Genomic DNA, 24,769 nt, shown 5'->3' with positions numbered 1-24,769 from the left:
TGATTTAATAGAATCAACAATTGCTAACCGATTGCAATTGAATAATCACATTTTCTCGAATTTCGAGCTTATTTTCAATTTTAGGTAAAATGTTACTGAACATTAATTGTAGAGATTTTTATGCTCAATCTTTTTCACTTGAATTTATTTGTTTGAATTCTATCTGAAGCCTGATAATTGAGAATCCATAGTCAAACTTTGCAGAGATGGGACGGAGCTCCTGAAATTTTCACAGATATGGGACTTGTGGCAGTTGATAGAACTTATCAATGACTATTATTTCATGTATAAAATTTATCAAAATCGTTGGAGCCGTTTTCAAGAAAATCGCGAAAAACCCTTTTTTGACAACATTTTCGCCATTTTACCTACATTATTGAATTGCATTTGATCGAAATTGTTCGTGTCGGATCCTTATAGTGTAAGGACCATAAGATCCAAATTTCAAGTCATTACGTTAATTGAGAGATGATATATCGTGTACACAGACACACATACACTCATACACACATACACATAAAAAGACCAATACCCAAAAACCACTTTTTTGGATTCAGGAGACCTTGAAACGTATAGAAATTTAGAAATTGGGGCACCTTAATTTTTCTCGGAAAGCAATACATTTCTTAGCTATGTTAATAGGGCAAGGAAAGTAAAAATGAAGTTGGATTCGAAATGAATCTGTATTCGAAATAAAGTTGGTTTTATATGACGGAACCAAGATGGCGGACAATAGTTTTGAAGCGACAGAGAGTTTTTTCAATTGTAATAGGATTACCATGGAACCTACTACTGTAATGTCATATATTGTAAAATATATATTTAGCTGTTTCCATAATAATTCTCATCAACTCTGTATAATTACAAGTAGCAGATCACAGAGATCAAAACAACAGTTTATAAGCGAGTTCTTCAACCCAGGGGGTCTCTAGTTATAGTAGTAGCAGTTATGATCAAACATGTGGATCAGTTATAGAGAGTATTTTGTTAAGTACTTTTTTAGGAACGATTTTGCTAGTTTGAATTTCAAAAGTAATATTCTAAAATAATGCTGATGACATGTCATCATGTAATACAGAGATATTTGGAAACTGGTTTGAGGTACATAGACATCAAAGATCTTGAATAAGAAGATCTTGAATAAGCAAACAAGTATTTCTTCAATAATAGTATTAAAATTAATGTACAAATGACAAAGGTAATTTTACTTAAGAATCAGAGAATTAATGTTGATGAATTTGTCGAGTAGACTTGTCATGAAAGAGAATGTCTGGATCAATGAATGTGATTTTCAAAACATTGATTTCAGTGAAAGTATATAGCATCTGGGAGTATCTTTTAATTCCGATACGAGATTCAAATCACACAATGATTAACTAAAAAAAATAGAGCTGCACTTCTAAAATAATCTAGAATAATAAAGTACCTAGCTATTCTCCTGTTGGAACTAAAAGGGTGATTCATTATTCAATGTTACAAAGTAACGTAACATATACAATGGAATTTCAATATACTATTCATCACCAAAATACGAGTATACAGGGTGATTCTTACAGGCGTGAGTGATTCTTACAGGCGTGAGGTCTACTGTTCACAGAACTACTAGTATAAAAAGAACAATAAGATCTCTCTTCAACGGTGTAGATCAACAATCATTCGGAATTATGTCAATGGTAGCCCCAGCCAACTATACAGATTTGCCACAAAATATTTCAACAACCAATATAGAAAGATTAATTAAATGAACTATGGATGAGACTTTGAATTTATAGACCTCAAAGATTTAAAGTAACAACACCAAAAGATTCAACCTGCTAACATGGTATGGCAAAAGAGATCCAGAATGCAGAATTCGATACATACTAAACTTATTACATTTTTAATTGCGTAATTTGCAAGTATCAATTTGGTGGCTGTAATCAGTAAAGTGAGAATCGCATTGATGATTTCCAACCTCCGAAAGGAGAAGAAGATAAACAAAAGAAGAAGAAGAAGGAGAAGAAGAAGAAGGAGAAGAAGAAGAAGTAATTTGTGAGAAGTGGAATTGAAACAAAATTTTTCCTTGTGACAATAAATGAGTGAGGAGTATTGAATTTCAGAGTAATAAGCAAGTAAACCACAATGGTGTAGTCTTCAGTCAGATCGGCAATAATCTTTTCACACTTAGCCATGTGTAGCTAGGAATACATTTTCGGAGGACCTAGCCCTATAGCTACGCCACGCTGGTGTGAATGGGATGGGACGCCCATTGGGTGATGGGACGGTTACGTCTTCCTAAGACGTATTCTTAGCTACACGTTTGCAGCTGTTCGTATGAAATACATTATGATAAATGCAACTATATCTACAAGTAAACGTGGTTCTGCGTTGAACGTTGTGTTAGCATATTGCCCTTTGTCCGTTCTCACAAACAGACTTCAGTTATCAGTATAGGTTACCGGTATTGATATAATATTGAAAGGTTATTTCATAATTATTTCCATTAAAATTATATTGTTCATTATTGTACATAGGATACCTACCGAATAACTCAATTTATATTAATTTGAAGTTCAGATTGTTGTATCAAAGCTTTTAAGCTTTTGTATCAAAACTAGCCGCCGAGATTTCAGGTGTGTATCCTATTATATTAAGCGAGAAATTTCTGTATTTATATATCTGATTATTTTTATATCTAGTTATTTTTATATCTGGCTATTTTTATATCTGGCTATTTTTATATCTGGTTATTTATGTTTACGGATCTCGAAAACGGCTCTAACGATTTTCACGATATTTGGAACATAGTAGGTTTATGATATAAAAATTCGATTGCTCTAGGTCTCATCCTTGGGAAAACTCGCTGAACGACATTAAAAGGATAAATCATCCTTGGCTGAAACAGCTGTGGTTAGTAAAAAAGTGAGTATGTGAAAAATCAAAATATCGCATCCCCGAAATTCATAAGATGACGTATAGCCAGCTGTGAAATATAAACACGATCATTTTAGAGAATTGTGTTCTGTTTATCAATAAATAAAAAAAATAACGAGCGAAGCTCGGTGCCTCGATATTGATAATAAAAATCTGATCTCAGTTGTGAAAGTAAAGTTTTGGATAAAATTATGAAAAGGGATATTTCATTCATGGATATAATATATTATTTGACATGGAATTGAATATCTCATCAGAGAAAATTTTATAGAAATAAATATTAGATCAAATGTAAAGGGATGATTTGAGTTACAGCTGTGTATACTTTGTGGCAAAATGGAGTCAAATATAGAGAATCAGCAACCCTGTTCTCCCATCTTTCCTCACTGCCATCTAATCATAACGTGGACATAACTATAGGTCTGGAAAGACCTTAATAAGAATATAGGATAAGGATTATCATGATATAAGTTTCTATAAATGAATTTTGCACTTTACTCTGTTAGTAATAATACCTATATTTAGTAACTCTGAATGTATTTGTTTATATATCTCAAATAGCTTATAGCCAGATGGTTTTCAAAATATACTATGTATGTAGGTACTGTTTATATTGAAATTGTATTTGAAATGAATAAATTGAAATAGATAATCATTATGAGCACTTTCCTGCAATGACAGACTGAACCTGGATTGAACCTAGGGAACAGCATAGCCAGTTAGCCTCCTAGAGATGATTGTCATTCACAATACTTAGTATTATGAACCCTGCTTCAGTGCATTGACGATCTCGGCTCATTTATTGATATTGGGTTGCTAATATTGCTCTCCATAAAATACAATAGATGAATAGTTTATTGGAAAACCATGTTTATTAATATTTTGTGTTGAATATTATTTTATCAACTCCCCTAATGAGTAATGAGTTCACATACTCTGTACAGATTGGAGTGAGGTACTCGTATGAGAATATTATTATGTTAATAAGGGAATAAAATGAGGACTGATTCATGGGGAGAATGTTGATTAGGAGGCAATATATATATTCTCATACAAAAAAAGAATGTGAACTAGTAAAATACAGTTATTCTAGGAATGAAACTATCTATTCTAGTACTAATCCAGGGCAGAAGGTAGAATTGTAGAATATCTATTGATGTTCACTCCTCTAATCCTATTATATTAAGCGAGCAATTTCTGTATTAATATCTCTTTATATTTTTCTATTTTTATATCTTGTTATTTATGTTCAACGGATCTCGAAAACGGCTCTAACGATTTTCACGAAAATTGGAATATAGTAGGCTTATGATATCAAAATTCGATTGCACTAGGTCTCATCCCTGGGAAAACTCGCTGAAGGACATGAAAAGGATAACTCATCCTTGAAAAAACAGATGATGATTTTGTCGTCTGTCGATAACAGAAGATGCATGTTCCTGTGTGGGAGATCAGCTGTGTAATCAATTAGCTTACCGTATCTCGCGAGAAATCTAGAAATTTTAATTGACTCGACGATCAAAATACAGTAATCTGATTTGTTGACATGAGATGGTATATATCATATTATTCAAAGTTAATCATTATTTTACAAATCTAAGTGATTAGTGAGTGTTATTTTGTTATTCAATTTGGTATGTAAACAATCCAAATTAGAACTTTTATGTTTTCAAATATTTGGACTGAAAATTTCACATGAATTTTTCACATCATTTCACATGAAGTAGGTATGGAACATAACCTACTTTTTGGAATATTTTTATAGTGTATGAATTCGGGGATGAAACAGTTTTAGGCTGTGCCTGTTAGTCCTTCCCCAATCATTTTGAAGAATTGAGTTCTGTTTATCAATAAATAAATAACGAGCAAAGCTCGGTGCCCCGATATTAACATCTGAATCTATAGGAATTGGGATAATAAATAAATAAATATAATTGGGATAATTAATGAATTGGGTCAAATCTCTCTAGTCGCGAACTAGTAATTTAATAATTTACTGTTTCTACTTTTTAATTTCTTTTTCATTCAGGCTGTATAGGCTATATTTTTCTAAAATTCGATCTCTATGAAGAATATTACCTGTTGAATATTACTCTCTATGGAGAATATGGAGAAGTTACCTGTGAAATCGTTGCTGAACTCAGAGAAAAAGAGTTGGAAATAGGCACTGCTTATGGCGGAAAATTATTTTCTAAGACATATCTGTGAGTAGATAGTCTAATGTATAATTTCATAACTTTTCGTGATATATTTTGTATTGTTATATTTTTATTCTTGTATCATTGAACGTAGAATATACTGAAACTCACACTATAAATGGACTGCAAAAGGAGGCAGGATAGCCTATTAAATTTCATTGTTAGTAAACTAACCATCTACAGTAGGACAGTATTGCAATTAGTTCATTGGATTATTCTGTTGACTCTATTGAAACTGCCTGTTAATCGGAGAGCTCTGAAATAAGGGGTGCAGTCGATTGGATGCGTTGGTGTTGAATGTTAAATGAATATGAAGGCATTGAGTATGGGGACAATGAACAAAAGGGTAGGTTAGTCGCAGTCTATACAGGGGAGAAAAGCTTTCGGTTCACGGTTGATTTACATAAGAAATCAGAACATTGTCGCTATGGGATTAATTTATTACAAAAAACATACTCTTTGAATACTAGTAACCACTAACTTGTCAAATCATTTAATTTAATTCAATAAATTTTTACAAATTTTACATCGCTTATAAACTTTTTCTCTGACAATATTAAAACTTTAATAATTAAACTTTCAATAATGACATTTATCATGATCGAATCAGGCAAGTAAACCGTGATAAGCTTGGGTAATAGTCTTAGAAATAATGTGTAAGTGACTTGATTTTGACTAAGGTGAGTCATGGTTAATCAGAACACCCTGACGTTACAAAATGCCTACGGTACCGAATGTTCATGTGTTTTGACTCCTTCTAAGGGTGGACCCACATTGAACCAGTCTGTTCGTATTTCTATAATGCCCAGTCAAAGAAGACAAAGAATAGAATAGAATACTTCATTTGTCATTGAGTTAACAGGGCTTTGCATAAAAAAATAGGAAACAGCTGAATTGTTGCAGGGTGTTAGTATACATCATAGTACATGGAGCCGAAGAGTCCCCATCGTTACACCGCTTTCTCAAAAGCACCTGTTGGTGATAGTATTACTCAAATGGGCATCTAGCGCGAAAAACACTTGAGCTATAATTTCAAAATCTCATTAGATTAAAAATTTATGATAATTAGTCTAGCTGCTGAAAGTGATATAACGGGGCTCATTATAAATCCAGGGATAACCCATCTTATGACTAATATTTATACAGCACCAAAAATAATGAATAAATTTCCTACGGATCTCATTGAATTCTCATATACCAATAAAACTGTTCCATATTACAAATAAGTTTGTATTTACGATAATTTTTATTTAAATTTGAATATTTCGTGATTTTTTTTTGTTCGTATAAAGGTGCGTACAGATATACGCGCCGCGAACATGAGCAATTCACTTTTAATCAGCTGATGCCAAGCTTTTTATATCCGTATCTTACCGTTTCTGTAAAAATACAGATATAATCAGCTGATTAAAAGTTAATTACACATCTTACGCACCTTAATGTTCCCTATATATATCATGTCCACACTGTATAATATGAATAAGAAAGAGAGTACCATAGTTTTATATTTTAAGATATTTGAGAGAATTTTTATTTTTATTTTGTTTTCAATCCTTCGTTTTATTATTTTCTATTTGTTTATAGATTTGCTTCTGTGCTAATTCAATTTCAATCAAGTTAAGCGTATGATAATCGTATCTTTCTCTTACTCCCACTGACGAACAACAGACATCTTATGCCAGTGGTTTTTCGCTTACCGTCTATTATTGAATTATAGTTGAATGGTATTTTCATGCTAAACTTTATTTTCAATTCTGTTCATGTAAGTATGTGAGTAGAATAAATTTTAATTTGAATAGGGAAACAGAATATACATAAAACGAAAGAGAATAAACAGCATAATAAGATATCTCATGGTATAGGTCTTTCATGTTCCAAATGTCGTCAATTTTTTTCAAGCCGATTACTGTCTACTACTGTATATTATTACTGTTTTATCAGGGTGATAGTGTAAGAACGCTACAGTATGAGATACTACCAGCGTCATGTAGCTCCACGAAAAAGAACTAGGCTACTAGGACTATTGGAGTTAATAGTGAAATTTGGAATATAAACGCCCTATACCATGGGATATCTTGTTATGCTATATTTTCTCTATTATAAAATACTCGATGGCTGTTCATTGGATTGGTCAAAAGAGTTATTATTTATCTGGGGCATCTGATTGCTTTCCGATAAATAAGTGAAACATAGGTGTGTAATTGCATGAAGAAAATATTGGTCATTAAAAAGCATTCACAATAATAAAGAGATTAGTAGGCTACCGGATGAAAAACAAATATTGTTTTCCCGCGCTATTCACGGCTACCAAATCTGGTCTTTGATGAAAACAGTACTACAGAAAATAGCAACAACTCAATTGGCAATGGAGAGGAGTATACTGAACCTAAGAAGGCTGTTTAGAGTTAGACATACATCCATCAAGGCAATAACAAAATCGGACGATATACTAAAACCAATTAAGACTCGGAAGTGGAAGTGGGCGGGTAATGTTGCTATATTGGAGGATGGCAGATGGACGAAGACTAACTTTTTCGTGGAAGCACAACTGGAGAAAAAAGAAAATCGAACGACACCGATTCAAATGGGAGGACGACATTTTGAGAGTGACTGGGAAGAGATGGGCAGTGTACGCAAAAGATAGAGATAGGTAAAGGAATCTGGGATAGGCCTAGGTCCAATAGAGGACCTGGTTTCTAAAAACAAAAAAAACGAACATTTTTACACTTGAAAATTCAATTTCGGACTTTAAATAATACTAAGGAAAAAATTTAAACTTAAATTCAATTATGTCATCCATTAATATCTTAACCGAGATGTTTAATTTGTCATATTCTTTTGTTTTTCTTATTGTGTAGTGTTGGGAACCAATAAAGGCTTTATTAATTATCCATGATTTCATTCAATTATCTTCAATATACTGTACTATGTATGAGAAAATTAAAACATTGACTTTTAAGAAATATGTAACTCAGGGCTGGTTATCGGCTATCAAGTTACTAGAGAATTCTCTCCAAGATTAAATCATTAGTAATTAATTGAAATATGACCGATTGAGAAATAGAGCGATTAACTGACCTGATCCGGAATGATGCGATGGTGTCGGGGGTGTGGAAGGCGGCGGCCCGGGTGGACTGGGGGGCGGCGACTCCGGGTCGACGAGCGGTGAGACGGAGGCCCGCGACGAAGGCCCACTCCACGAGCCGCCTCCAGCCTCTACCACCCCCGCTCCCGCCCCCGCTGCTGCACCCGCACTCACGCTCACGCCTTCCTCGAACGACTTGGACACGAACCGCGTCAGCTGCTCCATCAACGCCGCCGACCGCCGCCTAACGACCTCTTCCCACAGCCATCTCTGTCCTTCACTCACGGCCGGCCACTTCTCCACCACTCTCCACTTACAATTTCACTCAATAACCACTTCTCCATCAATTTCTATCCTCATAGTGTTTCCCTTACTCAATGTCCTTACTTTACACCCTCACTCTCTCAATAAACGGGAATTGAATTGTATTGTATTGTTGTTAGCAATTTAAACTGAAGTTCAAAGATAATTTTCACTTAGTCCTGTGTTATTTTATTAATTATCTTGGATAGTCTAAGGTATCAATGATTAACACTTCCTCCCATTTTTCTTTTCGAAATCACGTAACTAACTAGTTCATTATATCCAGGCAACCTAGTTTGCAAAGTTGAGAAAGTTTCATAACTGCATCACAAATTATCTAGAAAGCAAAGTTTTTCTGATTATCATTGAATACTTGATTTTTCTTGTTGATTTTGTATTCAAACTTAGTACAATAAAACTGTTTCACTAACCTATTAAATTCTCTATTTAGTACTGAAATCTAGTCACACAAAAAGTCTCAGATTCTGGACTAAGTAAGTATAGGATTGCGTCTTTGTTGTTTCTATAAACTTTGAAACGGTTTCAAATTCATCTTGGATAGAAAATTGAAAATGCTGATAATGAAAATGATTCGTAAAAGTAAGTGAGCGGTGTTTCTCTCAGTTGACCTTGTTATTAGATCTTCATCACCCATTTAAATAACTATAATAATAATATTCCGGAATATTCCAATGGATTTAGCAATCTTGTTCACATGAGAATGAATGAAATACTGTGAGGTTGCCTGATTCACTCTTATATGGAGGTCAAGACGCTGTGGTGAACCGCTAGAGCTTCCAAACTGTTTAAAAATCTGGAAAAATGAAATTACGGAATGCATTAGGTTAGTATGATCTAGAATACATTATTTAGTTTGATTTCATGAAGGCTTCTCCACACGTAAAGATCCAGCTGTTGGCCGGATCTCTCACGTGTAGACCAAACCATGAGACCAACACAGAAATAGCTCACAAAAACAAATATCATTAAAGTCGAAGCGGAGGTCATCTGAGAACCAAACTGAAGGCCGATCCCATAGGAGGCCCAAGGCCAAAAATATGAAATTTGTTATTTGAGTCAGTCTTCAGTCCGCCTGTTAGCCAGCTGGTCGGCCAGACTGAAGACCGTTCTCTTAGGTTCCTCCATGCTAGTTCCTCCAATAAAAGGTTTCTAAAAGCACAACATTAAGAATGAAGCATATCAAAATTTTTGGTTGATAATCGAGTTCAAGTATATTACTTTATAGGTCATATCTGAAGATTGTGAGTTTGGGAAAATGTGAAGGATATACCATATGTTTATCCTAGTCTACATATATAGAATTCTCAACTTGAAACAGAATATCAACTTCGAGCTGGTACTATGGTTCTTTACCTTATTTTCTGTAAATGAACTAAACAAAACATGATATGTGTATCTTGAAACTTTATTTTTGTAGCCCACGTTCCAGGGATATTTTTTCTGCCTTCAGAAATGGAAATCAGTAGCTAATGATATGAATCAATGTATCAATGAACGAATTATGACCACATAGGCCTTATGTATTCTTCGTTAGGAATCACTTATACTGTCGAATAAAGTAATCCTTGGAAAACTTTGATTTGATCCTCTGCTTATGATTATTATCTTCATTCATTCCACCTATATCGGAAACAAGTAGTATGATCATTATTTATTTTTGGAATATCTTCATTGACCCGTTTGTATGCAAATTGATGAGAAAAGTAGGTATCCGAATCTGTCCAACGATTGTTTTAGATGTTCTCATTTGAAATGGTAACAGTAATCGGATGCTTGGTCTCACATGATTGAGTAGGTTGGAGTTTAGGTGAAAGTAAATTGAGGGCTTGCAAAAAAAAGATCAAACAACCTGTTTGAGTAAGGGTAGCACAAGTAGAAAAGGCAACTAATTATTAATTGTTAAATCTCTATGTAGATGTGAATTCATCATAATATAATGTTTGGTAGAAATCTTCTAAGCAAATAAAAGCTTCGATTTCTGGCAATTATTCTCAGGAACCTGCCGCTATCACTTTTATGCCCGGTTTCTCAGTCGTTCCATAAACTGTTTATCCATTCAATAACTTTATTGAATCGATAAACATGAGAAATGCGTTTCTAGAACGCTCCCTAAACTTATTGAATCCTTAAATCTCTCGATAAACACTATATGCCTGGTTTCTCAGTCGTTCCATAAGCTGTTTATCCATTCAATAACTTTATTGAACCGATAAATATGAGAAATGCGTTTCTAGAACGCTCCTTAAACTTATTGAATCCATAAATCTATCGATAAACTATAGTGCCAAAATCCAGCCTATAAATATCTATGGAATGGATAAATTTCTCAAATTTTTGGTTGCAATCAAAAAATTAAGTTAGAAAAATTAAATTACAAAATAAAATTAAAATTAGTGTAGATCACCAGTATTTTAAAAACAAAACAGAATCAAAGTTGCACTATATTTAGCATCGATAGCCCTCATTTGGTGTCAGCCATCTTGTTTTGGAGACATCAGACAAAAGATGTCAGTACTGTAGGAAATTACCTCACAACAAGCAGCAAGGAATAAACAAACAAGATTCAGTTGGTTACCATGGCTACCATATAAAGTTTGTTTACGAAAGTTGTCGGTTTGGAATCATGCCATGCTGCCAGATTCATTGAACAGATGCGAATTGCTATGGATTCTATAAATATGTTTAAGGAACCAATAAAAATTTATTGAATTGATAAAGTTATTGAATCAATAGCTATAGCGTTGTTTATTGACCGACTGAGAAACCGGGCATTAGTGGGTCATCTCTCTTGTACAAATACAATTGTTATTATATAATAATATCGAGTAACCTGGCTGGCTAAGGTCTGGTGTCAGAATTTTCAGGTTGGAACTGATCAATTTAAGGGCCTCTAACATGACCTAACGACTGCTTTCTAGGCAGCCTAGACCGACGACTTTACGTGTCCATCCGAAAGACGAGAGTGGCCCAAGAATAATGTTATCTTGCCCGGGCCGGTATTTGAACCCAGGCTTCTGAAAATTATAGAATCATCATCTAATGCACTCGAATAGGCCTCTCCAATTGTTATAATTTTATGAAAGTCTAAACAGGCTCGATTTGGTTAAACTGTATCTTTGCCAAGAACTCATCACATGTCACATGTCGGGTCATGCTGTTTAGTTATATTTCTTATGAAGAGATGTTCAAACTCCTATACAACTACATTCAATAAATTATGAATTATTAGAATAATTTTCAAAACATCTTGATATAACTCAACATTCAATTCAACTATTGAAATAAATTAAATGATTTGGAATAATTGGAATGACAACCCTAAACATGTTGTATATCCAGAAACTTGAGTGGCTAGTTTGTATAGATTAAGCGACTCATTCTAGTTAGTTTTCTATTTGGAAAGAATTCCAAAAAAATAAACCTTGGAAGGATTATCTACTTATTTCAAGAATATAGTCATCAAAAACTGTTTCTTATGTCACCAGCAGAGGCAAACACAAGAAGAAAATAAATGAAGCGATAATTCGACGAATGGAAGTAAAAAATAATGGACGAATTTGAACTAAGCTACTTCACACAGTAGGAGTATGTGGATACTGTTGAAGACTATTTGAAGGGGAAGAGTATGCAACACCTCATAACTTTCTCGCTCCCTATTGTGTGAGTGCACTATTCCCCCTACTCACAAAAAAGAATACTAATTCTTCCGTGTTCTCTCCTCCGTGCCCTACCGACCATTATTTCATACTTTTCTGTTTAATCTGGTATGGTTAATAATAATTATTATTGATATTATACGTTTTCATTAAAGAATTCACAAGTGATATTAAAAACTGTCATATGGATGTGTAATTAGGGAGAGAAACAGTTTCGAGTTTATCCTGTTGATTCTCTCCCAAACATTAATTTGATATTGTGATTGTGGAATAGAATAAATAAATAAATTCAATAAAAGCAAATTCTATATAAAAACCGTAATTGACTACTTGATAAAATATAAATCCCATTTTCCTCGCGCTTTAAATTCAATTGTCAATAATTATCATTTAAGACCCATTGCAAATAGATAGGCCTATGTCATATATCACACCAATATTGAATGTTCAAGGAAACAGGTGATCTATATAAGCACAAAAATAATAAACCTTATTCCAGACCACTTCCTCATAGACTCTAAGATTAGTGGAAAAACTAAACTAGAAATAAAAACCTGGACCTACAGAAACTTTTTCTTCCATATCGACGTATGAGTCTCGAGATTTCTGCTCTAACTATTGTTTGCAAGGCCATTCCTTTTAGATACATTTGTTGAAAGTGGACTCGCTTACAATTTTTGCTCATACTTTTCTCTCTTTTTTCCTACCTCCTTCTCTAATTCTTCCCTTTTCCGCTTCTCTTTACCCTTCATTCCTTACATATTCATACCCTCTACCATCATATTACATGGGAAACCATAGTTGGCTAGGTATTCTTCCTCCTTTCTTTCTTTTCAGCACAACCCACCAGGAAGCCTTGTATTTTTGTATTTGTATTTTATTAGAAAATTATTTTTGATATTTTTTATTTTATTATAAATTTTGTATTTATAAATTGAAATTATAAATTGAAATTGTATTATAAATTTCGTATTTTATTAGCAATAAATTCCTGATTGTGATTTTTTGTATTTTGATTTCTTTTATTTATATTGTGTTGAATTGAATAAAATTATTGATTGATTGAAATAGCGTAATTTCCCAACTTCTGAAAATAATTGTCAAAATCTAGGTCATGTGTAATATTCCAACAAATCACCAATTTCACTACTTGACTCTGAATTAAAGTTATTATAAAGTGGGAAGAAGTAATGGATATTATTTAAAACATAGCCGAGTTCATGAGAAATACATCAGGACTAAGTTCCATGAACAGATTAACTACTTTCAATATAATTTATTTATTTATTTATTTATTCAAGGTGATACACATACTATAATTAGGAAAGAAAATAAGATATTTGAACTAGTATAGTATCATAGCCACCTCTAATACCATGTATTAGAGGTGGCTATGATAGTATTAATGAATATTTTAGAAATTCTCATGAGGAATGAGTGATTTAACATTCATATCTGAATAACTTCTCTTCTTTGGAGTATCATAATCCCCTTCAACATTTGCGGAGATAAGCATGATCAAAGACTCTCTTTACAGGAAGGCTATCAGAGGTACTTCTTAAGTTAACTATTGGTCTAGGAAGCTCATTTCAATCTGAATTTTCAAGACCTCGCATGGAACAAATGAAATAATACCGTTTCTGATTTAGCCTGCATTCTCAATAATCAATTTGTTAGGATGAGACTCAATGACTGATTAGGTGAATTGATTGAATTAAATTTCAAATATAATGTTCAATTATTGTGATTGCCCAGTAAAATACTTGCTAGTTTCTGGAACTTACATCATGGGGCATAAATCATTTATATCAGTCTCAACCATTTCCTTTATCATGCAGCTGCTCTAAACTTGACTCAACAACTGTCACCCCATCACATTCGCTATACTATTCGTTCATGATACGCTAAATTTGACCTTGGATTTTCCTAATCCAATCTTGTCTCGAAACAGGTTCAAGCCAATAAAGCAGAATTTCATGTAGTAATGAATTTTGATGTAAATCTGGTATGCCTACTGGGGATAACAATGATCCAAGAGTCTCATTCAACTAGCCTCACTCGATTAATAGACAGCGGCCTTATAAATAAACAATTGAAGCTAATATGCCCAACAAACTACGAACAGAATTTCATCTACACGCATCCATTCTACACAACCTAATAGGCTACGCTTACTCCTAGTAGCAGTATTTCTCGAGTACATTATTTCTACTAGTCGCCCTCAACTACATTTCAATCAAAGAAGGCAAGATTAGCGTTTTAATAGTTTATAAACATAATATGCACAATATTTGGTGCATTCATGATTATGAGAATGTAAGTTTTGTATTTTCTTGGATAAACTATTTTAAATTGAAATCTACATAAATTTGGTATATAGACTTGGTGACAAGTCTAAACCACATCCGTGCCATACGCCACTTGTGTTTGAATTGGGCGAGCGCATACGCATACAGCAGCAAACAGACTTATTATGCAGGCAGACGGAGAAAAATCACACGTCTACATGCAGACGTGAGCTGGCATATGCAGAAAGACGGACGTAATCATTACTATTTATTTCATTAGTTCACAATAATGCGATATTTCTTGATAGCTGCATAAAATCACAATCTGAAGCTAAGAGTTAAAATTAACTTGATGTCTTTCAAATCCCTCTTTGTTATCAATAACTAGAGCTGTCAGTTATATTCTTATAAGTATGAGCAGTATGATTGTGTTCCAGGACCTAACCGAATGATTGCTGTATCCATTTCCTTGAAATACACGCTATTTTGGAAGAATATGTGAAGGTGTGCTTATCCCATGCATGAATGGGGAAAGGCTGATTTACCTTTTTGTGAGTGTGGAACAGTCCAGACTGCCATGAATGTTTGCCCTAGAACACCCTATCAGGGTGCAAGATTTTATAATGGTGACAGTGGCTTCAATAGCCTTTTCTAACAAATTGGCAGTATGGCTTCAATAACAGGAGAAGTGACTGTAGAGTTTTCTTTTAACGACTGAGATGTTCTATTCGTTATACTCGTATGTTGGTTTTTTCATGTACAATCTACTTGTTGAAACTCATGTGTGTTGCATGAGTTGTGTGCCATATGCTGATAAATAAATTGTTCAAGGACGGACACTCCACTTTTAAAAGAATTCTCAATGAAAGCCGTGTTCCTACCTTGCGATGACGGCCAAGAGACAACCTGTTGGGGTAAACAGAGCAGAGCAGGATGTATCCGGCTGACAACGAATGCGACTGATAATTCAGCTGGTCCTGATAACGTCCAAATGACTTTTCCAGCTCGACAGTGAACATTTGTCAGCGTTGCCATGACAACGCGGTTTGCATGCGCGGGCAGCCAGTCGCCGCCCCTCGGGCCTCGCCATTGGTCGATGCGAATGCACCCCATCAAATAGGGGTGGGATTTTTTTCCAGTTTCGCGCTTATTCTCATATTTTTGCCGCCGCGTAATCGAATGATGGAGACCCGCATTATCGCATAATGCTCTCTCTACTTGCACGGCGTTGAAATATCACCGATACTCCAATATTTAATTCTCATCTGCGCCGCGCCGCGCCTCGCCTCACTCGCCCTGACGCCAGATAAATAATTCATCGCGATGCTCGCGTTTCGATTCAGTCGTGCTCGGTGTCGTCTGTTTCTAATTTGATTTTCAATTATCGGTTCTCTGTACAGCTCAGCCTCTCCTTCCATTCCCTCGCACAACCTGCCAGCCAATAATACACACTGCTGCCTTGTTTAATTTATTCGTGCCCCAATTATAATAATTAGTCCTCTACTTATTACCATCAATTACCTGCTGATTCCTATAGCTTTTTAAATTGCAAAACACGTGCAATGATTTGCTGCGATCAATCAGAATATCACTGCATTGCGAGTTACCATGTGTCGTTTGCAATAATTGATGAAAAAAAACTGACACAGTATGATTGAAAACTTTCATCATTGAATTGAGAATACCCTAGGAATAAGTCTTTTTTATTAATGAACTCTGCAATACGATGAAGAAAGACTTTCACTCTGATGGTTATTTTTATTGAGTTCAAGCCTGATGAAAAATAAAAAATTAAACGTGTGATGAATGATGAGCTACAAAACAAAATAAGAACTATTTCAGAAGCGAAGTGCTTACATCGTTGTCTGGTAGTATTCAGTTGAAAAGCTCTTTATATTACTCTCAACTGCAGCTTCGATTTTTGAAAACTAATTGAAATTGAAAGTACCGTTTATTGTATGAGAGTTATTAATTTGCAAGCGATCATTATTCATATTCGAACAATTTAAATTTAAATAAAGAAACTTGTACATAAGAATGATTTGAAAATTAATTTGATGTATTCATAATATTGGAGAAGTTGGAGGGTGATCAATAATCTAGAACGTCTTTCATCAATCAGTGGAGCAAATACAAATTGGAGTAAATACTGAATATTTAGAGACAAGACTAAAATTAAACTGATTTGAATCACTGAGTCATTTGATTGGTAAGTAGAATGTGCATTTCTGACAAGCCGATACTGAACTAATGCTGAGCTCTCACAACAAGAACTAATGCCACGAGCTAAAATAATCATAGAGATAGAATTATGTTCTATAGTGAATTTTTGAAATTTATATTCCCATTGAGACTGGATAATGAGTGAAGCATACTTACTTATTGTAAGTAGCCTTTATGCAGGAAACAAATCAATAATGTATTACAATGCTAGAGTTATATCGAACATTCATAATACCGAGTTGACATTACACAGTTTGAATTGATAAGAGGGGAAGCTTTTATGTTGATATGAGAATCGATTCTTTCTAACAGTATAAAAGTTAAAAATCCGTGTAACATTTCAAAATATTTCTTCAATTTTCATATGTAGTAGCCTATTGTAGACTAACTAAATATTTTATCTGTGGTAGTATCCAATAGAATAAGATAGTTAATAGTGAATGAAATAGCTAATAGAATCAAATAGAATGGCTTCCGGGTTTGTACGCAGTTAACCTCTCTTTCTCTCAACCCTTCAATACAATAATAACTTGGAAAAATAATAATTGTGTTCATTCAAAGGAAATAAAATTCTCTCAATCAATACTTAGAACAAAGGACTACTATTGCTACTTTTTCTGTTAATTACCACATTATGTAGATGTGCGGGCTGCGGGGACGCGTTCTATTCTGCTTGGGTAAGAAAATTAATGAAAAGTAAAATGAGATAATCTATACTATAATAAAGGGAAGAACTGGCTTATACACGTACGTAATAGGAAAATTATGTTTGACGCATCATCACGTCTTAACTGCTGGGCTGATTAACTTGAAATGTTGCATACAGATTATTAATCAACCGATAATGGTTATAGTGTAAGCACGATATGTGCCTTCACTGAATATGTAAGGGTGGGAAAATGAAAAACAAGAAAAGATCGTACAGGTTTTTGATATTTAAAACAAACAATAAATTATTTGTACAAAATTAGAAATATAATTAGAAATTACGGAATAATAATAAACAGATGAATATTTCAAGGGCTACTCGCTTTGCTGCTAGTGAAGATTCATTTGTTGTGGTTATGAAAAATTTAAAACAATGACTCAGTAGTCACCTACCTTTATGAAAATGGCTTCCCAATTTGGCATCCACTGGTTGAAACGCGACGTTAATTATTAATTAAAAATCAAAATAACTGATCTAATGAAGTGGGTTCAGATCCCTTCCTATTCAATAATACAATTCTCTTTAAACTGCCCGAACTGTGACAGGAAAACTGTATTATAAAACTAGAACAAAATCTATCCCCTTCACCAGAACAGCCGGACTTTACTCACAGTCCTATCGAACGAGCTCACACACCACACAAAAGTAAAATTTTGGGTATTAATATATAACTCAGTCAATGCCAAACATGAAGCCATTTCTAAAGTTTTCAATTTATTGTGATACATTCTGTGACTCATTTAGAGTATAAAATCAACCTTCAAAATTCAAAATTTTAAATCATCTTTCCTGGACCGAAAATCAAGAGTAACGAAGCAGTGTGTGATAACATAACCTTATCTTTTGGACAACATTAACATTTTATCAAAATTTTTGGAGAGAAATAGTACAGGCTCAGCCTAGTTTTTCCTCCAATGTCATAATGGTATTATGATTATAGTATTTTATACAATAAATGAATAAATAAATGAATACATATTTTTATCAGTCGCACAAGCGAGCACGTTTGTTATCAAAAACAAAAGAGAAGCTACAATAATTTTGACAACAAATGAAATAAACAATCCTTCTGTCGATGACAAAAATCGTTCAAAGACAAAAACACTGTTCATTAAACTTTTCCAAATTAAAACTCTAAAATCCTGATCAATATGGGATAAATATATGATTCATATATATATGTCTCATATGACCAGGTGACAATAGGCCTATTTTCAATTCATCAAGATTTCATTACGTCAAGTTTTAAGTTTGTCAAGATTTAAAATAGACCCTTGCGGAGCACGAATTACCTGCTAGTTAAACAATAAAGTCCTTGGCAGGACACAACTTTCTTCTTGAAACAGAGAACCAGAGATTGATGAAGTCTTATCAAAGTGAGGTATTACAGTGCCCATGACTATTATTAGACTATTTGAGGCTCTCTATTCCTTCCGGCTCTTCGATATGCCGGAAAGCTTCCAGTAACTTTCTCAAAGACTCGTTTTTGAAGGATTTAAAAAAAAAACACCTCATGATAATGAAACCATAATTCATCTATTTTATATAATATTACAAACATAAAATCAATTATTGTTCCATAATACCACACAATAATATTGTACTCTTCAATGTTTTACTTGTAAAGTAAATTATAATTAATTCCAGTAAACTAAATGATTGATTTTACTGTATTTCAGAAAGCCTCTAACCTCTTACATGATAGCATTACATTTTTTGTCAATCATCTAAAAAAATCAACCATATCTAGCGGAGAAGTGACGATGAGACGAGAGAGTTGGTTTCTCTCCTGAGAGATAGTGATGATATGGAGTAGTGGAAGGGCACTTTTGATGAGGGGAGGGGGCGGTGGAGGGTGACGAAGAAGTGTTTGGTGGTGGTGGAATGATGAGGAGGAAGGAGGGAGAGGATGAGATTTAATGGTCCACTAAACACGAGCGGACGATAAATCAAAACGAAATTAAAGAGAGCGAGTGTGCGTCTAGCGAAGAGTACAGCCGCTGCTAAAACTCTAAATTATTGTGTACAGTGCGGTTTAATATTTATAACGCCCTTTTCGGCTCGCCGGTTTCAGTACAAGTCCCTGCTAATGCTTTTTCTCTCTCCAATAATAATTTTCACTTGTGCTACGACCGAAACGACTGTGCTCAGTTTGCATTGTCACGCTGTATTCGTCTACCAATGTTTTCCACTTTGCTAACTCCATTCGGGTTTGTCTTGGGAGCTCCTCACGCTACAGAATACTATTCGTACTTGTGCGTTTAATATGCTAGAATTCCCTTCTATAACACTATAAATCAACCAATAATATTTGTAGTAATCATTTTCGTAAACAAGTTATCTGAATCCTATTATATTAAGCGAGAAATTTCTGTATTTATATATCTGGTTATTTTTATATGTGGTTATTTTTATAACTGGCTATTTTTATATCTGGTTATTTTTATATCTGGCTATTTTTATATCTGGTTATTTATGTTTAACGGATCTCGAAAACGGCTCTAACGATTTTCACGAGATTTGGAACATAAAGGTTTATGATATAAAGATTCGATTGCACTAGGTCTCATCTTTGGGAAAACTGAACGACATTAAAAGGATAATTCATCCTTGGCTGAAACAGCTGTTGATAGTAAAAAAGTGAGTATGTGAAAAATCAAAATATCGCATCCCCGAAATTCATAAGATGACGTATAGCCAGCTGTGAAATATAAACACGATCATTTTAGAGAACTGTGTAGAAGAAGAAGTTTATGAATGACTTAAGAATAACTATTGGAATCCTAATTGATCGAAATCTTGAATTTATGTTGTCAGTAGTCAGTTTTCTCATTCCTCGTTTACAAAATTTCTATTCTATTCTACTACTAATCGTACAATTACTATTACTAATACACAGTACTACCACCTCTTGCTATTCTATTCATGAATGAAACTACAATCTAGTATAGTTATATTTTTCCATTCATCTATAAAATATAATATATACTATATTTACTCATGAATATAGTTATTCAATATAAGCTAAAGGTATTATTAGTTTGTAACTTTGACTGGTTTCATAATATGCTTGAAACTCTTCCAGTTCATTCAACAAAGGTTGTAGCTCTGACTATAGTACCAGATTCTACAGAAAGAGATCGCATTTATCGATCCTATTATCCAATCGTAGCATTCGATATTAAAACTTTAAGTCTTAAAAACTGGAATGCTAGCCTAATGAGTAAACTTTTACATTAACATGAATTTGTTAAAGCTTCTTTACTAAGATGCATTGTGAATGAAGCTTTTGGACATTTAAGATCCAGATTCTACATGAATGTTTTTCTTCATCCCAATTGAAATAATCAGATTGAGAAAATCAACAGATACTTCAAAATATGAAGTAGCTAGCAGTGCACCTATAGACTACCTTTCTGCTAAAATGTTGGTTCTGGATTATGTCTTAGTTAATTGGATTCGGTGGCTAGTAGGCCTACTAATTCTTCTACTAGGCTACTTCATATCATTTCCTTGATAATTTTCCCAATTCAATGTAGATTTCTCTCATACCGGAGTGCCTAGTTGGCTGCCGCTGTGCAGCTTATAAGACATTATTATTTGTAGAATTAACTTCCAATTTATTTATACACTCAATACATTCAGATTATGAATCTAGTGATTTAACATTCAGCTATAGCAGGTACAAAGAATTTCAAAGTTCAAGACTGGAATCCCTAAGTCTCTTAAGCATAACAAAAAGATCCTGAAACAAATGCGATTTATCTCAACGTGGTTCACTTCTATTTCTACAAGACTTTTCCTCGTATTTATTACTCTCTTATAAAATACGACATGGATATTGAAATATTGACAGAGAGGCAAACTCGTATGTTTGGATGAAATATCACGACCGGTCTTTATTTGTCATGTACTATCATTTTGTTTCCCCCTTTCTGCTTAGAATATCCTAGGGGATAATACATTGGAAGAAAAAGTGATTGTCCAATTTCTGTTCTTCTGCTATGAACAAATGCATAATATTCATAGCTCATTCTTTCGAACTCCCAAAGTCCTCTATATTGGAAATAGTCGTAAATTTTCAACAAAAACACCATATCATTCACCGGTTTTTCGATTTTCGAGGTTGTTAGTATCCAGTTCGCGTTTCCTAGTGGATTGATGGAGTGCATTTGAAAAGATAAGCATTCTATACTGAAGTGTTCAATGTGTGTTTGTCAATGAGATTGCCAAACGAATAATAACAGATCTCGGATAAAAATGATCAAAATTCACATTAGGCCTAAAGTATGAAATTTATAAATGGGTGGAAAACAGTATTTTTTTCTTGATATATCATCTGCTCTCCTAAATCAACAAATTTCTCCAAAGATCAAGGTGAGTTGGGTTAAGGATCATTGTGGAGTGTTGATATAATTTGTTTGTTTTGATCTATTATGAATTGTTCTGATTGTTTGATTTAATTGTATTGATTCATTATAAATTGTTTTGATATAATTTGGTAAATTGATTGATTGAAATTTATAATTAATTCAAGATCTGTTTGGATCTATAGTCAATATTTCATAGATTGATAGCTTCATGATGTTACTCTATGAAGAAGATATAATTATTTATGACTAATAAAATATCTATAGATATACTATTGGTATTATATGAATATACATGAATAGATTATTACTATATCTTATTATCACATAATAATATTATACATTTTGACCAAGCAAATCCGAAAGAATTTCAGAATTCACCTATGCGTGATTATGAAATGATAAGGAGTTTTTTTTTTAAGTATTTGTAGAGCCTATTGGGATAGGATTCTTTAGTTGCATGCTGCAACTAAAAGAATTTCGTTCTTAGAAAGAACTTTCTGGGAAAACCATTGAGTTTATATGATATTTCAATCTAAAAATAATGATATAATCATTTTTCTTCAGTATTTTTTCCAACTATTGTAAAATCAAACCAATAGAATTGCATTATTGTTAGAACGGAATTGTATATTGGTGAAGAACCAGTGAGACTAGAGCGGTGAAGAAGCGATCAAAAGAAGAGGGAAGAAAAAGGGAAATACTTAGGGAGAAAGTGAAGAAGTCAAAAAAAGACATTGGAAAGAGTAGCTGTGTAGATTTGTGTGAGGGTGTGCTTGAGTGTGTGAGCGTGCCTGGAAGTACGTTTAAGAGAGATGATAAAGCGAAGGGCCAGCTGGTCAATCCAATCGGATTATATATCTGCAAATTAAATTTTCTTCCTTTCCCTGCCCTCGTCTCTGCTCCCGATCCGTCTTCCCAACGCTGTAATACACAGCACCGAAAATAGGATTCAATAAAATGGCAAAACATTTTAGGATTTGCTGCCGGTCAAGGGTGAAAGTTCTCGCATTTCTTAGCATTGCCGACAAGAAATATATTTCACTGTCCGACTTGTTTCTGCCTTTTATTGACGGACAAATCTTCTTCCTTCTTCTCGTCTTGCACAGCTAGGCCTACAGTGAGTGCTGTTTTTTACTGACCCAATCAAATCTACATCATCAACGATCTTTTCAAGAATATTGAATGCATCAGAACGTTGTAACATTAAAGTTATTCAGGAAATCTTAGATTATTGAGCCAGTGGTTAAGGATTGAGTAGGACATTTGAAGCCATGATTATGAGAATACTGAGGAAGTAAATAAATGAACACCAAAATTTGTGAAATTAGCCAAAAAAGTACGATGAGAATCTTGTAACACTAATGAGTACGGTACCGAAAGAATCAGGAGCTTATTCTTGTGCGAATTGAATCATTGAGTTGGAGTAGTAATGATACGTTTCTAATAATTCCTGTCCATGACAAACTGGAGTGACTTGTTACGAATAAGGACGAGAAATGATAATAATTATTAAAAGAAACAGGGAGAATAATAGTTTATCCTGACGGGAGTATTGGAGAGTGGGGAGGGAGACAAAGGACTATTTGGGGTGTCGTTTAGATGATGTTGGGATGTGGAGAGGATCGGCGTCTTAATGTAATCAGAAGAGATCCGGTGGGGGGGGGGTAGTAGTAAGAGGAGGGGGAGGGCAGTTTGAGGAGGGGCTTAAAAGAGAAGCAGAGCGCTTAACTAACCAGGACTTATTCGATTAGTCACAGCCAGGTTCTAATTGCGGGCCAAACAACCGCTCACAGCTCGTTTGCTTCTCGCGCTACATAACTCCACTTTCGAGAGGAGACGATGTCTCCCTCTAGTCGAGCGCACGACTCGCTCTAATTTCAACTAATAACTGTCCGGGACTGCTACCGCTCCATTCATTTCGAATCATAAAACGAAATCTCGGTTTCGGAACGGGCATTGCTTGTCGTCGGTAACTCGATTAGTGCGTTGTCGTTTGTAAGAGGGTCCCTACGACAAGAATTTCCCTCCAAGATTTTAATTCTTTTAAACGATTATGCGTGTTCCGTCGCCAGCCGCTAACCGAGTTAGTGTCTCTACTTTTGTTTTTACGGCGACTCACCGCACCGGAACCAAACTGCGTTAGCTGCCCTTTGTTGCCTGCTCAAACTGAATAAATACCACCGCTGACCACAACCTTATAACCACATTAGACTCCACAGCAAAAACTGCACAGCTCACTTAACCCAGCCAGTCCTTTTACTTCAAATTGCAATTTTTCAAATGATTCCAGAACTAAATTGAGTTCGAGTTTTTTTTGCAATGTGATTTCTAACCTACTACATCGCGAATATGAGAACATTATCAAATTATGGAGGGTTGGGTTCGTGACTGGATTGGATTGTACTTGCTGAAAGTGAAAACGTGAACGTCAAATTGGTGGATTTCCACTGACAGTTTACATATAAGGCTTACTCTTATTGCGGCAGGCGAATAATTGCAATTCGAATACAAATAAAGTCATTATCAATATGAATCGATCTAAACCATCTATATGAGTAGAAAATATTATAATAAAACTACGAAAGAAAAAAATAGGCTATATGCAAGATGATCAAAAAGGGGTTTATTGCGTAGTTGTATGTTATGAAGGTCCAAACTGGTATCAAATATTAATTTTTTGAGTTCAGATGAAAACTTACTGGTAAGAGAATAAGAATTTTGATTCTCAACAGAGATTCTAAAACTAATATACCTCTGATCAATACAATAATTTTTCACAGTGAAGTAATAATTCACACTGATTATTCTCATCTCCCTTAATGAAAAATAATAATTATTGGTGAGTGATTAATCAAACCAGATTATCTGTCAAGCTAATGTATGAGGTAACTGTAAAAAGGGTTAGGTAACTGTAACTGGTACGGTAACTGTTTTATCTCTTGAACCAGCAATCATCACTATCAATTTAATTACGCAACTAAAGTTGATTCGGGAGTTTAA

At 34.2% G+C, this 24,769-nt stretch overlaps 1 protein-coding gene across 1 annotated transcript in view; it reads right to left on the bottom strand.

Moving 5' to 3' along the window:
* The window catches only part of LOC111044067 (short stature homeobox protein 2-like), a 32,810-nt gene extending 17,329 nt beyond the window's left edge, over positions 1-15,481 (bottom strand). The window contains exons 1-2 of the mRNA XM_039419978.1: positions 15,346-15,481; positions 8,190-9,313 (exon numbers count right to left, since the gene is read on the bottom strand). Coding sequence (XP_039275912.1) covers positions 8,190-8,421 — 232 coding nt within the window. The 5' untranslated portion in view covers positions 8,422-9,313; positions 15,346-15,481. The remainder of the gene's footprint in view (positions 1-8,189; positions 9,314-15,345) is intronic.
* Positions 15,482-24,769: the final 9,288 nt, after the last annotated feature.

This window comes from Nilaparvata lugens, chromosome 2, assembly GCF_014356525.2.
Source record: "Nilaparvata lugens isolate BPH chromosome 2, ASM1435652v1, whole genome shotgun sequence".
Lineage (NCBI taxonomy): Eukaryota > Metazoa > Arthropoda > Insecta > Hemiptera > Delphacidae > Nilaparvata > Nilaparvata lugens.
This window is presented reverse-complemented; position numbering and strand designations above follow the sequence as displayed.